General features: G+C 42.5%; 1 protein-coding gene across 1 annotated transcript in view; it reads left to right on the top strand.

The window, feature by feature from the left end:
- The first annotated feature begins 9,991 nt into the window (after positions 1-9,991).
- Positions 9,992-14,121, top strand: part of OXCT1 (3-oxoacid CoA-transferase 1) — a 242,960-nt gene continuing 238,830 nt past the window's right edge. Inside the window, exon 1 of the mRNA XM_007950532.2 lies at positions 9,992-10,069. Within this exon, the coding sequence (XP_007948723.2) occupies positions 9,992-10,069 (78 nt within the window). The remainder of the gene's footprint in view (positions 10,070-14,121) is intronic.

Consider the following 14,121-nt stretch of genomic DNA (forward strand, 5'->3'; position numbering starts at 1 on the left):
TTGCATCTAGATTCAAAGCTTCTTCTTATACACTGGAGGCAGGCCACACTAATTGCTCACAGCAGATTCCACCATGGAGGTGATTAATCTCATGATGGGTAATAACTACATCCAACTGTTGTTGTTGTTGTTATGTGCCGTCGAGCCATACCTGACTCATAGCGACCCCTCCTTGGGTTTCTGAGGCAGTATCACTATGGAAGTAGATTGCCCCATCTTCCTTCCAAGAAGTGGCTGGTGGCTTTGAACTGTCAGCCTTCTGGTTAGCAGACAAGTGCCTTAGCCACTATGCTACCAGAGCTCACATCCAGCTGCCAGCCACTTAAAACCATGGCCCAGCCAAGTCGACACACCACCTTAACTACCACACTAAGTGAAAGAAGCTGTTCTGAAGAAAAAAAAGTTACATATTATATGATTCTAACTATATGACATTTTGGAAAGGAAAAACTATAGAGACAGTGAAAAGATCAGTGGTTGCCAGGGATGTGTTGGGGGTATCAGAGGAGGGATGAATAAGTGGAGCACAGAGCATTTTTTAGGGCAGTGAAACTATTCGATATGACACTCTAATGGCAGACACATGACATTATGCATTTGTCAAAACCCATAGAGTTGTACAAGACAAAGAATGAACTCTAATGTAAACTTGACTTTGTTATTTGCCATCCAGTCGGACCCGACACATAGGGCCTGACTCATAGTGACCCTTCCTTGGGTTTCTGAGGCAGTATCACTACGGAAGTAGATTGCCCAACCTTCCTTTGGAGGAGGGGCTGGTAGGTTTGAACTGCCAGGCTTCTGGTTAGCAGTCAAGTGCCTTAAGCACTAGGCTACCAGAGCTCCTAAACTTGACTTTAGTTAACAATAATTTATCAATATTAGTTTATCAATTATTGTGGAGAGCCCTAAGTCTTAAAGGACTGATGGGACATGGTGAGTGACTAATTGAGCAATGGCTCCCATAAATAGGTTGACACTTTTAGTGTCCCCATAAGGACTAGGACTGATGGGCCCTGAGTCTTGTGGGTTGATGCTGTTAAGTGTCCCTGAAGGTTGAGCCCTGCTCTTAGAATACCATCAGCCATTTTCTCCCTTGTGTTGTTCAGAGAAACAGCAGGTGCAAAAGAGGCATAACCTTTGATTGAACCCAGAATATGCGGAAGCCAATCTAAACTAGTTGCTAGGGAACATGGGTTTCTAGGGGATATAGAAGAATGAGTATAGAATTTAAGAGGTTATGGTGACCTGAGTTGTGGTGACTTGAATTATGGGAACAGGAATGTTAGTTTAAATTTTAATAAGCCAATTGTGTATGCATGTACTTTTCCCAATATTGATTAACTTGTGATTGATTGTATGACATATGAATTGTGCACTTTTCCCATGTTAAACTTGTATATAAGTTTGAGAATAATCATAATAAAATTGGCACTGCTTTGCAATGGCTCTGAGTGTCCCTCCCGTTCCCATCCTTTAACTTTTCTCTCATTTTTAACTCATTCTCTTACCCCCTGTTCTAGAATTGTCACACCGGCTGTGACATTTGGCCCCCAAACAGGGACTCAAAAGTGAAAGAAGGTGGCCACAAGGAATTTGATAATCAGGAGACATATTGAAAATAAATAATCAGGTAAGAGAACCTCACCTAATGAGGTGAGGGACGACGGGAGTAAGAAATTATGGGGCAAGAACAATCTGTTGAACATACTGACTTTTTAGTTTCTTTACAAGCTTTGTTAAAGGATAAAGGTATTTCAGTTTCTAAGTCTACTCTTAAAGCCTTTTTTTCCACAGTTCAGGAGTTAAGCCCTTGGTTTCCAGAAGAGGGTACGGTGAATTTAGAAGCTTGGAGAAAAGTTGGTCAGGAGTTTAAAAATCAAATATCTCTTAGAAGTTCCTTTGCCTTGCCAGATAATACTATGACTTTGTGGGAACAAATTAAAGAAGTGTTAGATCCACCGTAGTTATTCCTACTGCTCCTATTGCGCCCTCTCCTCCCCCCCTTCTCCCTCTCCTCCTCCTTTTCACGGACCAGGAACCTCCAGCAGCCACCATTGGATTCTAAATAAGCCTGAAGTCCCATTCCGAGTGAGGTCGGATTGGCATAACAGTGTGGCTCAGCCCTCCGCTCCGGGGTTTATACGGAGACACCTTAGCCAAAGACCCACTCAAACCTTCGTAAGAAGGGCGGACGACCAGGCATCAAAAAGATCCTCGAGGCTTGTCTTCACATCAGATCCTGGGCACCTAGATCCCAAGTCCCGGCCCCCTATTCCAGAGTCTTTGTCCCTTTCGTTTCCGGACATCACTGGCACCGCGTTTGAGACTCTCCCGGCGGAAAGGCAGAGGCATCTTAAGGGACGCCTTGGATTCCCTGTCTTTCCGTTCTAAGACTGAAGACTACAGCGGAGACGTCCACTGTTTTCTTCCAGTCTCCAGTTCCGGGATTCTTTCAGAAGCGGCTGGGACGCTAGTCCTTTGACAGAATTTTTCCCTTGGAACTTAAAGGATCATAGGTAACCAGAACTCCAAACCAGACCCAATTACTCCCCTGGGGTATCTCTTCCACGCCCTGGGGCTGGTTCGATTTTTTTGTCACTGCATAGGCAAATGGCCGGAAGTTCCCTACATCCAAACTTTCTTTTCTCTCTCTTTCTCTTTTTCTTTCTCTGCTTTACTTGCAATGCCACCACGGTATATAAATATGAAACCCCCTCTGTTCAAAGAGCAGAATTAAAAGCAGTTTCATTAGCATTGCAGCAATATCCTTATCCACTGAATATCTATTCAGATAGTAATTATACTGTCTCAGCAGTGCGAATGTTACCACAAGCTTATATAATCACTTCAGATGAGGAACTTTTTCATTTATTCAAGGAAGTACAAAATTTGTTAAATACTCGTCAGCATCCTATTTTTATTGAGCATATTCGAGCTCATACCAATCTTCCAGGCCCTTTAGCACAAGGAAATGCTGAGGCTGATAACCTTACACTTATTAATTTTGCAGAACCTGTGCAAGCAGCACAAAGATGTCATGAATACTTCCATCAAAATGCTTTAGCCTTACGAAAGCAATTTAAGCTTACTAGAGAGCAAGCCAGACAAATTGTTAAAAACTGCTCCACTTGTCCTATTCATCATCCTGTCCCTATAATGGGAATTAACCCTCGAGAATTATTACCTAATGATTTATGGCAAATGGATGTGACTATTTATTCTTCTTTTGGTAGATTAAAATATGTACATGTTTCAGTTGATACATATTCTAGTTTTATTATAGCTACTTCTCATTCAGGAGAAGCATTTAAAAATGTTCAAGATCATTTACTCACTGCCTTTTCTTTAGTAGGTAAACCAAAAAAATTGAAAACTGATAACGGAACTGCATATACTTCTTCAGCTTTTGACACCTTTTGCAGCATTTTTAACATTTTTCATTCTACAGGAATCCCTTATAATTCCCAAGGCCAAGCCATAATTGAGCGATGTCATTCTACTTTAAAGACTATGCTTAAAAAACTAAAAGAGGGGGAGATATTTAGGGGACAAGTAAAATATTCACCACATATGCACTTGTCCTTGGCTCTATTTGTTTTAAATTTTTTAATATGCACTTGTCCTTGGCTCTATTTGTTTTAAATTTTTTAAATGTTGACCTGGATGGTAGATCAGCGGCAGAGAGACACTGGTCTCCTGATGGGCCTCCTTCTCAAATGGTAAAGTGGAAAGACTTGGTAACTGGCCTCTGGAGAGGTCCTGACCCGGCCTAAGAAAAGGCCGAGGTTATGTTTGTGTTTTTTGACAGGATGAGGAAACGCCGAGGTGGGCTCCGTCAAGATACATCAGAGATGCTCCTACTGCAGACCCAGATGACACAGATGACGCTGGAGAATCGGCAGAAACGACACATCATCCAGAGTTATGGAAATTGATTGCAGCTTTTGCCCCGGTGGAAACTAATATTTCAACCTGGTCACAACTTCATGGACACAGTACTATTTTAAATGTTAAAGCTTGTGTTCCTCATCCTTTTTTATTGGTCGTAGGACCAGGATGAATAACTCCAATACACTTGTCAAATGGGACTATGTATAAAGTTATCTGTTCAGGATGTATTTTGACCAATTGTTTACCAGTGAAAAGTACTTCTTTTCAGAATGTTTTGGTATTTTTAGCCATGCAACCTCCTTATTTGATGATCCCTGTAGAAGTAACTGGCCCTTAGTATACTAATTATGGATATCAATTTGCTGTTGAGTTACATCATTTATTGTCTAGAACAAAACGATTTTTAGGATTGTTGATTGCTGGGATGGCTGCTTTGGTATCCTTAATAGCCACAGCCACCATATCTACTATTGGTTTGGCACAAACTGTACATACAGGAGATCATGTAAACATTTTAGCTAGAAATGTATCTTATGCTTTAGCCACTCAAGATCAAATTGATCACAAGGTATTAGCTCGTATTGAGGCTTTAGAAGAAGCAGTTGAATTTTTGGGAAAACAATTATCAATTTTGAAAAGGCAGTTATCTCTAATATGTCATGGGGGATTTTAACACATTTGTGTAACTCCTTTAGAATATCAGAATACTACTACCTGGGAACAGGTCCAAAGACATTTGCAGGGCATTTGGCATGACACAGACATGAGTTTAGATCTTGAAGATTTACAAAAAGATATAACTGCAATAGGCCATTCTAAGCTTGATATTATAGATCCTTCTAAAATTGCATTAAAGATATTAGATAAACTGAATGGATTTAATCCTTTAAATTTGTTGCAACATTCTTTTTGGCTTTTTGTAGGTTTATTGATTATTGTATTATTACTGGGATTGGCTTGTTGTATATTATGGGGTTGTTGGAGACGACATCAATTTATTACTCAAGCCCGCATGCACATGCTGCACTTAAAAACAATAGGGGGAGATGTGGAGAGCCCTAAGTCTTAAAGGACTGATGGGACATGGTGAGTGACTAATTGAGCAACGGCTCCCATAAATAGGTTGATACTTTTAGTGTGCCCATAAGGACTAGGACTGATGGGCCCTGAGTCTTGTGGGTTGATGCTGTTAAGTGGCCCTGAAGGTTGAGCCCTGCTCTTAGAATACCATCAGCCATTTTCTTCCTTGTGTTGTTCAGAGAAACAGCAGGTGCAAAAGAGGCATAACCTTTGATTGAACCCAGAATATGCGGAAGCCAATCTAAACTAGTTGCTAGGGAACATAGGTTTCTAGGGGATATAGAAGAATGAGTATAGAATTTAAGAGGTTATGGTGACCTGAGTTGTGGTGACTTGAATTATGGGAACAGGAATGTTAGTTTAAATTTTAATATGCCAATTGTGTATGCATGTACTTTTCCCAATATTGATTAACTTGTGATTGATTGTATGACATATGAATTGTGCACTTTTCCCATGTTAAACTTGTATATAAGTTTGAGAATAATCATAATAAAATTGGCACTGCTTTGCAATGGCTCTGAGTGTCCCTCCCGTTCCCATCCTTTAACTTTTCTCTCATTTTTAACTCATTCTCTTACCCCCTGTTCTAGAATTGTCGCGCCGGCTGCGACAAATTATAACAGATGTATCACAGGAATGGTAGATGTTAATGAAAGAAACAATATGCAGAAGGGAGGGGGTCCACTGAAACCCTTTCTACCTCTTGCACAATTTTTCTATAAATCTAAAACTGGTTTTAAAATAAAATTTATTAAAAACGATACAATGTTTGTGAAACCCTAGATGTGCCTCTGCAGAACCCTGAGGCTAAGATGGTGTGCTAAGGCTAGGTTAATAGTGTTGGTTACAGTTAGATGTTGGATTTTAATTTGATAACTATGAGGAACTGTTGAAAAAATTTAGGAAAGTATGTAAGATCAGATCCTTATTTTCAAATAATTCTAACAGTGGTCTGTATTTGAGGGAGATAAGAAGCTAATTTACTGAGCAATGGCTATAATCCATATAAGAGAAACTATAGAGCAGGCTGAGTGAAACTGGGAGGTTGGGGTCAGATTCAAAGGTATCTCATAAAGAGGGAGGTTGAAACGTAAAGTAGTCTTCAATACCCTACAACTCTGGGTTTGAATCTGTCTGATATATTCCAGTTTATGAAACTACAGAAAGCATATGAGCTATATACAAGTTCCCAATGTATACTCTCTCAACACCCAAATGGAACAATGAGATGCTGGTCCAGACATTACTCACATCTTGCTATTCTGCACAACTCCTTAACTACTGTATCACAGGAGGCCACGGAACAATTGAACAGCAGAGCTGAGATGTGATCCCAGGCAACCTAGCTACACAGTCACTCCCTCTGCCATTTTGTTATCAACACTTGATTCTGAGTCTGCAAGTTCATCATGTGAAAGCCAAGGGGCATGTGTGGTTTGGAATACGAAGGTGATGGGGAGGGAGAAGACAGGTGAGATGATCCCATGTTAAGAAGCATGGGCTTTGGATTCTAAAGGCAGTGGGGGAAAACCATTTAAATGTTTTAATCAGAATAGTATCCTATTTGCATTTATGCACTAGTATTCTGGTATGTTTTTCTCCATCTTTAAGTTTTCTTAGCACCTTAATATGATTTTCACATTCATTCCAGGAGATGAGCCATCCTGTATCATCCCATGCAATGATATTTTTTTCTTGAAAACTATATTTTAAGGAAACTTCACTTTATTCATTTATTGAACAAATATTGGTTAAGTACATATTAGTTAATGCAAGGCACTGCTTTGAAGGATATATAAAAGTAGAAGCATACAAAATATAATGGTTTTTATTATCTAATGATTATTAAATTTCTAGATTTATTGTAAAAGTTCAGATTTATATTTTTCAAACTCACCAGAATTATTTATTGGAAGAAATTTGTTTTCCAGGTATAAAATGAAGCGTGCACATATTTTGTAATTGATTCAAATAATCTAGAGGTCTGATAGTGTAGTGCCTAAGGCATTTGACTGCTAACCAGAAGGCTGGTGGTTCAAGCCCACCAGCCACTCTTTGGAAGGAAGATGAGGCAATCTACTTCCGTAGTGATAGCACCTCGGAAACCAAAGGCAGAGTTGCTATGAGTTGGATCCGACTCGATGGCAGTGAACTGAGATTGCTAGTTAGGCAGTCAACAGACAATTGAAAAACAGATCTTCAAATACTCCTCAGCCTGGAGGATACACTAATTGTGAGTGCACGATACCATCTCTTTCAGCACAGACATGCTGATGCACCATATCAGGAAAACTAAAATTAAATACCTCAAGCAAAGAAGGATGATTTGCAAGCTTACCTAAATCTGACACTGTGTGCATTCATTTGCTAGAAAGGTGTTATTCACATAGTCAATGCTATATAACATGATACAAAATGAATTTTCCTCTTTGCCTGTCTGCATCAGACAGTTTGTTTAAAGGCTTTGAATTACATTATCCCAGTTTTTTAGAGTGTGGAAGTTAAACTCTACATGATGCCACAAAGAAAAACTTCCAGAATATGATATATTGGCCACAAAATGCCCTTCTGAGCAAGGGGAAGCTTTTTTTTTCTTACTTCAGATAAGTTCAGATATTTTAAAAAAAGGTTTTGCACACAGATTAAAATTGAAATGGCTTTATAGAACTAGAAAGGAAATCTATAGAAAGAAACTTTTCCATAGTTTGTTCAAGTTGAAAATACTTATACTTGATTTAAAAAGTAGAAAATGAAGTCATAGACCCATCAAAAATAAAGTACAGTGTGTTTTGATCATAATGAGGCTTTTTTCCCCCCCATGAGAATTAGAATCACAAGACTATAATATAGTCATACAGTGTCCTTTCCTAAGCCTGGAGCAGCAATGAGATCAGCCAGAAAGAGTGAGTCACGTGACAACAGGAAGGCAAAGTTGCCCGTAATGTTTTTCCATTTCATGTACCCTCTGGAAGGACAAAAGGTGGGTGGAAAAGCACAACCTACTGTGAATGTCACCTTTTCACATTCTGTAAACTGCAGTCTAACAACTGCTACCTGCTGTGCCAGGATTAGTCCTGTGACTGGAGTTTAACACCTGAATTTCCCAACAATCCAACTTCTTAAAATGTATTTCAAATCCAGAACATAACTAAGTTAATTTCTCCTTATGTAATTGGATGTTGTTGTTAGGTGCTGTCGAGTTGGCTCCGATTAATCGCAGCCCTATGTGCAACAGAATGAAACACTGCCCAGTCCTGCATCAGCCTCACAATCCTTGCTACACCTGAGCTCATTGTTGCAGCCACTGTGTAACTGGATAAAAAAAACAAAACAAAACTCACTGTCATGGAGTCAGACCCACTCATAGCGAGGAAACCCTCCTTGGGTTTCTGAGGTGGTATCTCCATGGAAGTAGATTGCCCAATCTTCCTTCCAAGGAGTGGCTGGTGGGTTTTAACTGCCAGCCTTCTGGTTAGCAGTCAGATGCCTTAGGCACTATGCCACCAGAGCTCCCTGTATAACTGGATAGTCTAACTTAATATACTGCTCACTCATTGACTTTGATTAAAATTATAACATTCACAGAAAAAAAAGTTGAGTTAAAAGAATGCTATGATACAATACTTTAAGTTAGAAAAATACCCCCAATTCTGACCAAAGAATAGTCAAGAATCTACACGAGTGTATGTGTGTGTATGTATGTATATACACACATATATATAAATTTTATTGCTCACAATAAAAGTTGTAAAAACTAAAAAAAAAGAAAATACTATGAAAGGGCAAACACTTTTACGGACAGACTTTAAATTGGACTGTGAATGTCTATTGCGTCAGTGTATTGTATGCTTTGCTTTGGTTCAAAATTAACAGCCACATTCCCAGCAGTTAGCCAATCTTTTATTAAATAAAATGTTGATTGAACTTTGGGTTGGTTCTTCCACTCTGCTAGACGATTCTGAAGAAATCAGACTTGGCTCCTGTCTTCAAGGAGTCTTTCAGAAGATGGGCTGCACAAGTGTCTGCACTATGACAATCCAGCAAGGCAATTGCAATGAACTAACAACAATACCTCGTGTTTATTAAATGCTCACAGTAGATCCAGAAACTGTATGATTTAGCTCATTTAAACTTTATGACAGTTTGGAGTATTATCATGAACCCTAATTTGCAGATAAGCACTATAAGTTTTAGGAAAGTTACCCAAGTTGCATAAAGTCAGTTAAAGAGATACACATCTGCATGTTTGCATTTGCTGAATAATCTCTGGGGTTTCTGGGCCTCCAAAGCCAGGAAGATTTTGGAAAATGCAGACTTGGATGACAGGAAAGAAGAGTGAGAAGGTGTGCTTTCTAGGATCAGGACCTAGAGGCCCAGTCCTTATCTTGCCCTTCTGTCAACCCAGCTGGTCCCACCTCCTGGCAGATAGCTGGCGGCTGGGCCTTAGAGAGGAAAATTACTCTACATAAAATGGGGCCAGGTGGGAGGAGGAAGGGCAGAGAAATGGGGAAAAAGGAACGTTGTCTAGGGTGGGTAGCAGAAGTACGAGGCCTTAAGCAGTGTCGCTGCCACCTACACCTGCCTGGTCCTGACTTGGACAAGCAACAGGCTCCGTGAGAGACTTTCCTGCGCCCACTGGGTTCCAAATGCTAGACCAAGGCTTACCCCTGACCCTGGGGATGACGGATACGCGCGTCACCTCATACTTTAAGGGCTGATCAAGGGGCCGCGGTAGCAAGTGCGCGCCAAGAAAGCTGCCTGTAACACACTGAGCTTCGCAGAGTCTCTGCTCCGGGTCAAGGGTTCATCTAAGAGCACGCAGCCCAAACGCCGGCGCGCATCGCAGGAGGCCCGGAGGACGTCACCGACGCACGGTGGAACCTCCAGCCCGCCTCCCGCGCGCCTTCCTTTCCCTCTCTTCCTAGTGACGCAGCGGCGGCCCGGGCCACGCACACCGACACAATCACACCTGTGCTCCAGCTCAACGGTCTTCTTTCGCAGCGGGGTCCCGAAGATGGCGGCGCTCAAACTCCTCTCTACCGGGCTAAGGCTCTGCGCCTCTGCCCGTGGCTCCCGGGGCGTCTGGTCCAAGGTAAAGTGCCCGCGAAGTGGAAGGCCACGCGCGGGAAGAACACGGAGGAAACCCCGAGTGTCTCCCGCGTTTGCTTTTCTACTTGCAACCACTTGCTCGAGAAACTAGCATCCGTGGCGCAGTGCCTGGGGGTCAAGGAGACCCGCGGCTTTTTCAGATGACCTCCCTTTGTTTGGCTTTGCAACGCTTTCCTGGTGGGGAAGACCGAGCGAAGAAGCAAGCGGAGAGGCTGAGAAGGGCGGAAGGACGCCTGGCTGCACCCTTGAGTCTGGCTTGCTCACATTCTCCTTGGCCACGCGTCTCTGCCTCGTTGGCAACCTTCTGCCCTCACTGTGCTCGCACTTGCGAAGGGACTGTAGCAATCGACTTGGGGCGAGGAGGGAGATGGTTTAAGGAGGGGAAGGGGAAAAGGCAGCAGGCAGTATGTCTGCGCCCCACAATGGGAATTTAAGCTTAGTCAGGGGCTTCTCTGCAGGCCTGGAACCCGAAGTCGGGTAAACAGCGGCTGGAGTTCCGCGCCAAGGGGGCGGATGCTGGGTGCGGCTGGGGTAGAATCTGCTCCCCACCTTCCCTTTCCGTATAAGGCTCTGCCTGACCGCACAGTGGAAAAGGGAACCCGGACTGGAGCGCTCGCCCAGAGAGTGCTGGCGAGGGAGGCTCCTAGGCTTATTGGCGACCAGGGTAGGCTAGCACGCAGTCGCCGGACGCTGGTGCGCTTCTCCTGTGGCCCGGTATCCAGTTTAGGGGCTTTCATTTTTCAAAGCTAATTGAAGCCCTCGTTCGCCCTTACTGCAGACTCTTCACCCAGTGGAATTTTGGCTTTTACATGTTTTTGCCCCTTGCAGTTGCAAGCCCACGCTCTGGTGAGGTTCTTGTCCCGAGTCCTTGGACTCCAGCAGCTGGACCGGAGCGCTTGGTGTAGGGGGGTGGTTTTACTAAAAAACCCGGTAGGCTCTTCCTTGGAACGAAAAACGGTGTTTTTACTCACTGGTATGTTGAATCGGCCCCCCACTGGCGCAGTGGTTAAGCTCTGAAAGGTAGGCGGTTCCAACCCACCAACAAGATCTGCAGGAGAAAGTTGTGCCAGTCTGCCTCAATAGAGATTAGAGCCCTGGAAACCCCATGGACAGTTCTTTGCTGTCCTATAGAGTCACTATGAGTCCGGGTCGACTTAACGGAAATTTTGTTGTTGCTATTGTTATATATTGAATAATAGTTCTGAGTATGAAAGCATGCCTTGCGCATTTGTAGGTTCAGCAGACAACTCCTTCTCCTGCCCACTGGTATTAGTGCCTAAGGCATTTGACTGCTAGCCAGTAGGATGGCGATTCAAACCCAATAGCTACTCCTTGGTAGGACGATTGGGCAATCTACTTCCTTAGTGATACCTCCTCAGAAACCCAGGGACGGTCCCTTTGAGTTGGATCTGACTAGAAGGCAGTGAGGTTTTTTTTTTTTTTTTCCCCCTTTGGAATCCTTTGTAAGTACTAGGGAATGATTTAGACCTAGATTGTTTTACTCTTCAGTGCCTCTTAGGAAACATTTTGCTAATTGGAGATAGCTTTGGTTTGGATATATAATGCATTATTAAAAAGAACTTTAATCCACTTGACGGCAGTGAGGGTTGAGGGGATGTTGTGCCAATTGAGCATGATGTCGCCCAAGACTATGGTCTGAGTCCACAGGTCCGGTGATTGTGTCTCTCAAGGTGTTTGGTTTTCTTTAAGAAATTACTCCAACTCTTATCTTGTGTTGCTTCTGTAATGTATGTGGCCAATTTCGTAGCACAAGTGCAGGTAAGATTATCTTAAGCCAACCTTCTCAGCCAAATCTATTCTTGGTGTAGGGTATATTCCTGTTGGCCTAACTCCATCTGATCTTCTCACCTTTTTATGCATTTATCTGTAGCCTGGTGTTTGGTGTTAATACCAAAACAACCTCACTGCCTGACTCATAGCGACCCCTCCTTGGGTTTCCAAGGCAGTATCACTACAGGAGTAGATTGCCCAATCTTCCTTCTAAGGAGTGGCTGGTGGGTTTGAACCCCCAGCCTTCTGGTTAGCAGAGAAATGCCTTAGGCACTATGCCACTAGAACTCCTTTGGTGTTAGTAATAATATACTAGTATATGCAGTATTGCGTATATACTAGTATTTGCCTCTGTTGTCCTTATCTTAAGTGCACGTTTCAGTGTCCTTCCTTTCTTTTGCCAGTGTCATCATGCTGGTCACAGTCTTTTCACACCATCCCTCCCCTCACTCAGATCAACATATGACCCCCAATTAGTCCAACACTTTCCCTCCCCTTTTTTTCCGGTAACCAACAAAGTGAATTTCCTTCCCTGATAAATCTTCCCTTGACTTTTTACAATAATGGGCTCATAACAGTATTTGTTCTTCTGCGACTGACTTATTTCACTCAGTATGTTGTTGTTGTTAGGTGCCATCGAGTCGTCTTTGATTCATAGCAACTGTATGTATGCACAGCAGAATGAAACACAAACCAGTCCCACTCCAGCTCCGCGATCCCTTCTATACTTGAGCCCATTGCCGCAGCTACTGTGTTAATCCATCTCATTGAGGGCCTTCACTGCTTTCATTGACCCTCCACCTTACCAAGCATGACATCCTGTAGGGAATTGCCCCTTCTGATAACATGACCAAAGCAAGTGAGATGAAGTCTGGCCAGTCTCGCTTCTGAAGTACAGCTTTGCAGTGGCTGCACTTCCTCCAGAGTTATTTGTTAGTTCTTTTAGCAGTCCATGATACATTCTTCACCAGCACCACAACTCAAAAGCCTCAATTCTTCTTTGGTCTTCTTATTCATTGTCCAGCTCTCACATGCATATGAGGCGATTGAAAATGTCATGCCTTGTGTCAGGTGTACCCTAGTCCTCAAGGAGACATCTTTGCTCCTCAGCACTTGAAAGAGATCTTTTGCAGCCAACTTGTCCAGTGCTGTATGTCGTCTGATGTCCTGACTGCTGCTTCCATTGGCGTCGGTTATAAAACCAAGCAATGTGAAGTCTTTGACATCATCAATCTTTTCTCCATTTATCATGATGCTGCTTATAGGTCCAGTTGTGAGGATTTTTGTTTTCTTTATATTGAGGTGTAATCCATACTGCAGGGTGTATTCTTTGATCCTCATCAGTAAGCGCTTCAAGTCATCCTCACTTTCAGCAAAGTTGTGTCATCAGCATATCGCAGGTTGTTAATGATTCTCCGTCCAATTTTGATGCCATGTTCTTCTTCATATAGTCCAGCTTCTTGGATTATTTGCTCAGCATACAGATTGAATAAGTATGGTGAAAGGATACGACGCAGATGCACTCCCTTCTTGATTTTAAACCATGCAGTGTCCCCTTGTTCTGTTCACTCAGCATTATGTCCTCCAAGTTCATCCACGTTGTAAGATGATTCATGTGTTTTTCATTGCACCATTCTGTATGCCTTATTCTTGTGCTCCATTGTTGTTACACACTACCCTGCACAGAGTAGACACTCAAGACATATTTAATACATGGATGAGAGAAACATGTCAACAAACTTAATAATAACACTGATTTTTTTTTTCTGCTAAAGATAGCCAACACATAAAATTATGTCTGTCTCTCTATAAACACTTTTTAAAAAGGATGCTTTTTAAACTTGAGCATGCATCAGAATTACCTGGAGGCTTTTAAAAACAGATTGCTGTGCCTACTCCCAAAGTTTCTGATGTAGTGGGCCTGGAGTGGGGCCCAATAATTTGCATTAACAAGTTACCAAGTGATTTTTGATGCTATTGGTGTAGGGACCACACTTTGAGAAACATTAGCCTAGTACAGTGTATAAGGGCTTAGGTTTGAAGACTTCCTCCCTTCATTACTGTGGAGGAGGAAGCATTCAATTCTACTTTCTGTCCCCTAAGAAACTTATTCTCACTCACTGCCATCGAGTCAGGTTCAACTCATAGTGACCCCTCCTTGGGTTTCCGAGGCAGTATTACTACAGAGGTAGATTGCCCAACCTTCCTTCCAAGAAGTGGCTGGTGGATTTGAAACGCCAGCCT

This window comes from Orycteropus afer, unplaced genomic scaffold, assembly GCF_000298275.1.
Source record: "Orycteropus afer afer isolate SDZICR_OR568_19922 unplaced genomic scaffold, OryAfe1.0 scaffold00275, whole genome shotgun sequence".
Taxonomy (NCBI): domain Eukaryota; kingdom Metazoa; phylum Chordata; class Mammalia; order Tubulidentata; family Orycteropodidae; genus Orycteropus; species Orycteropus afer.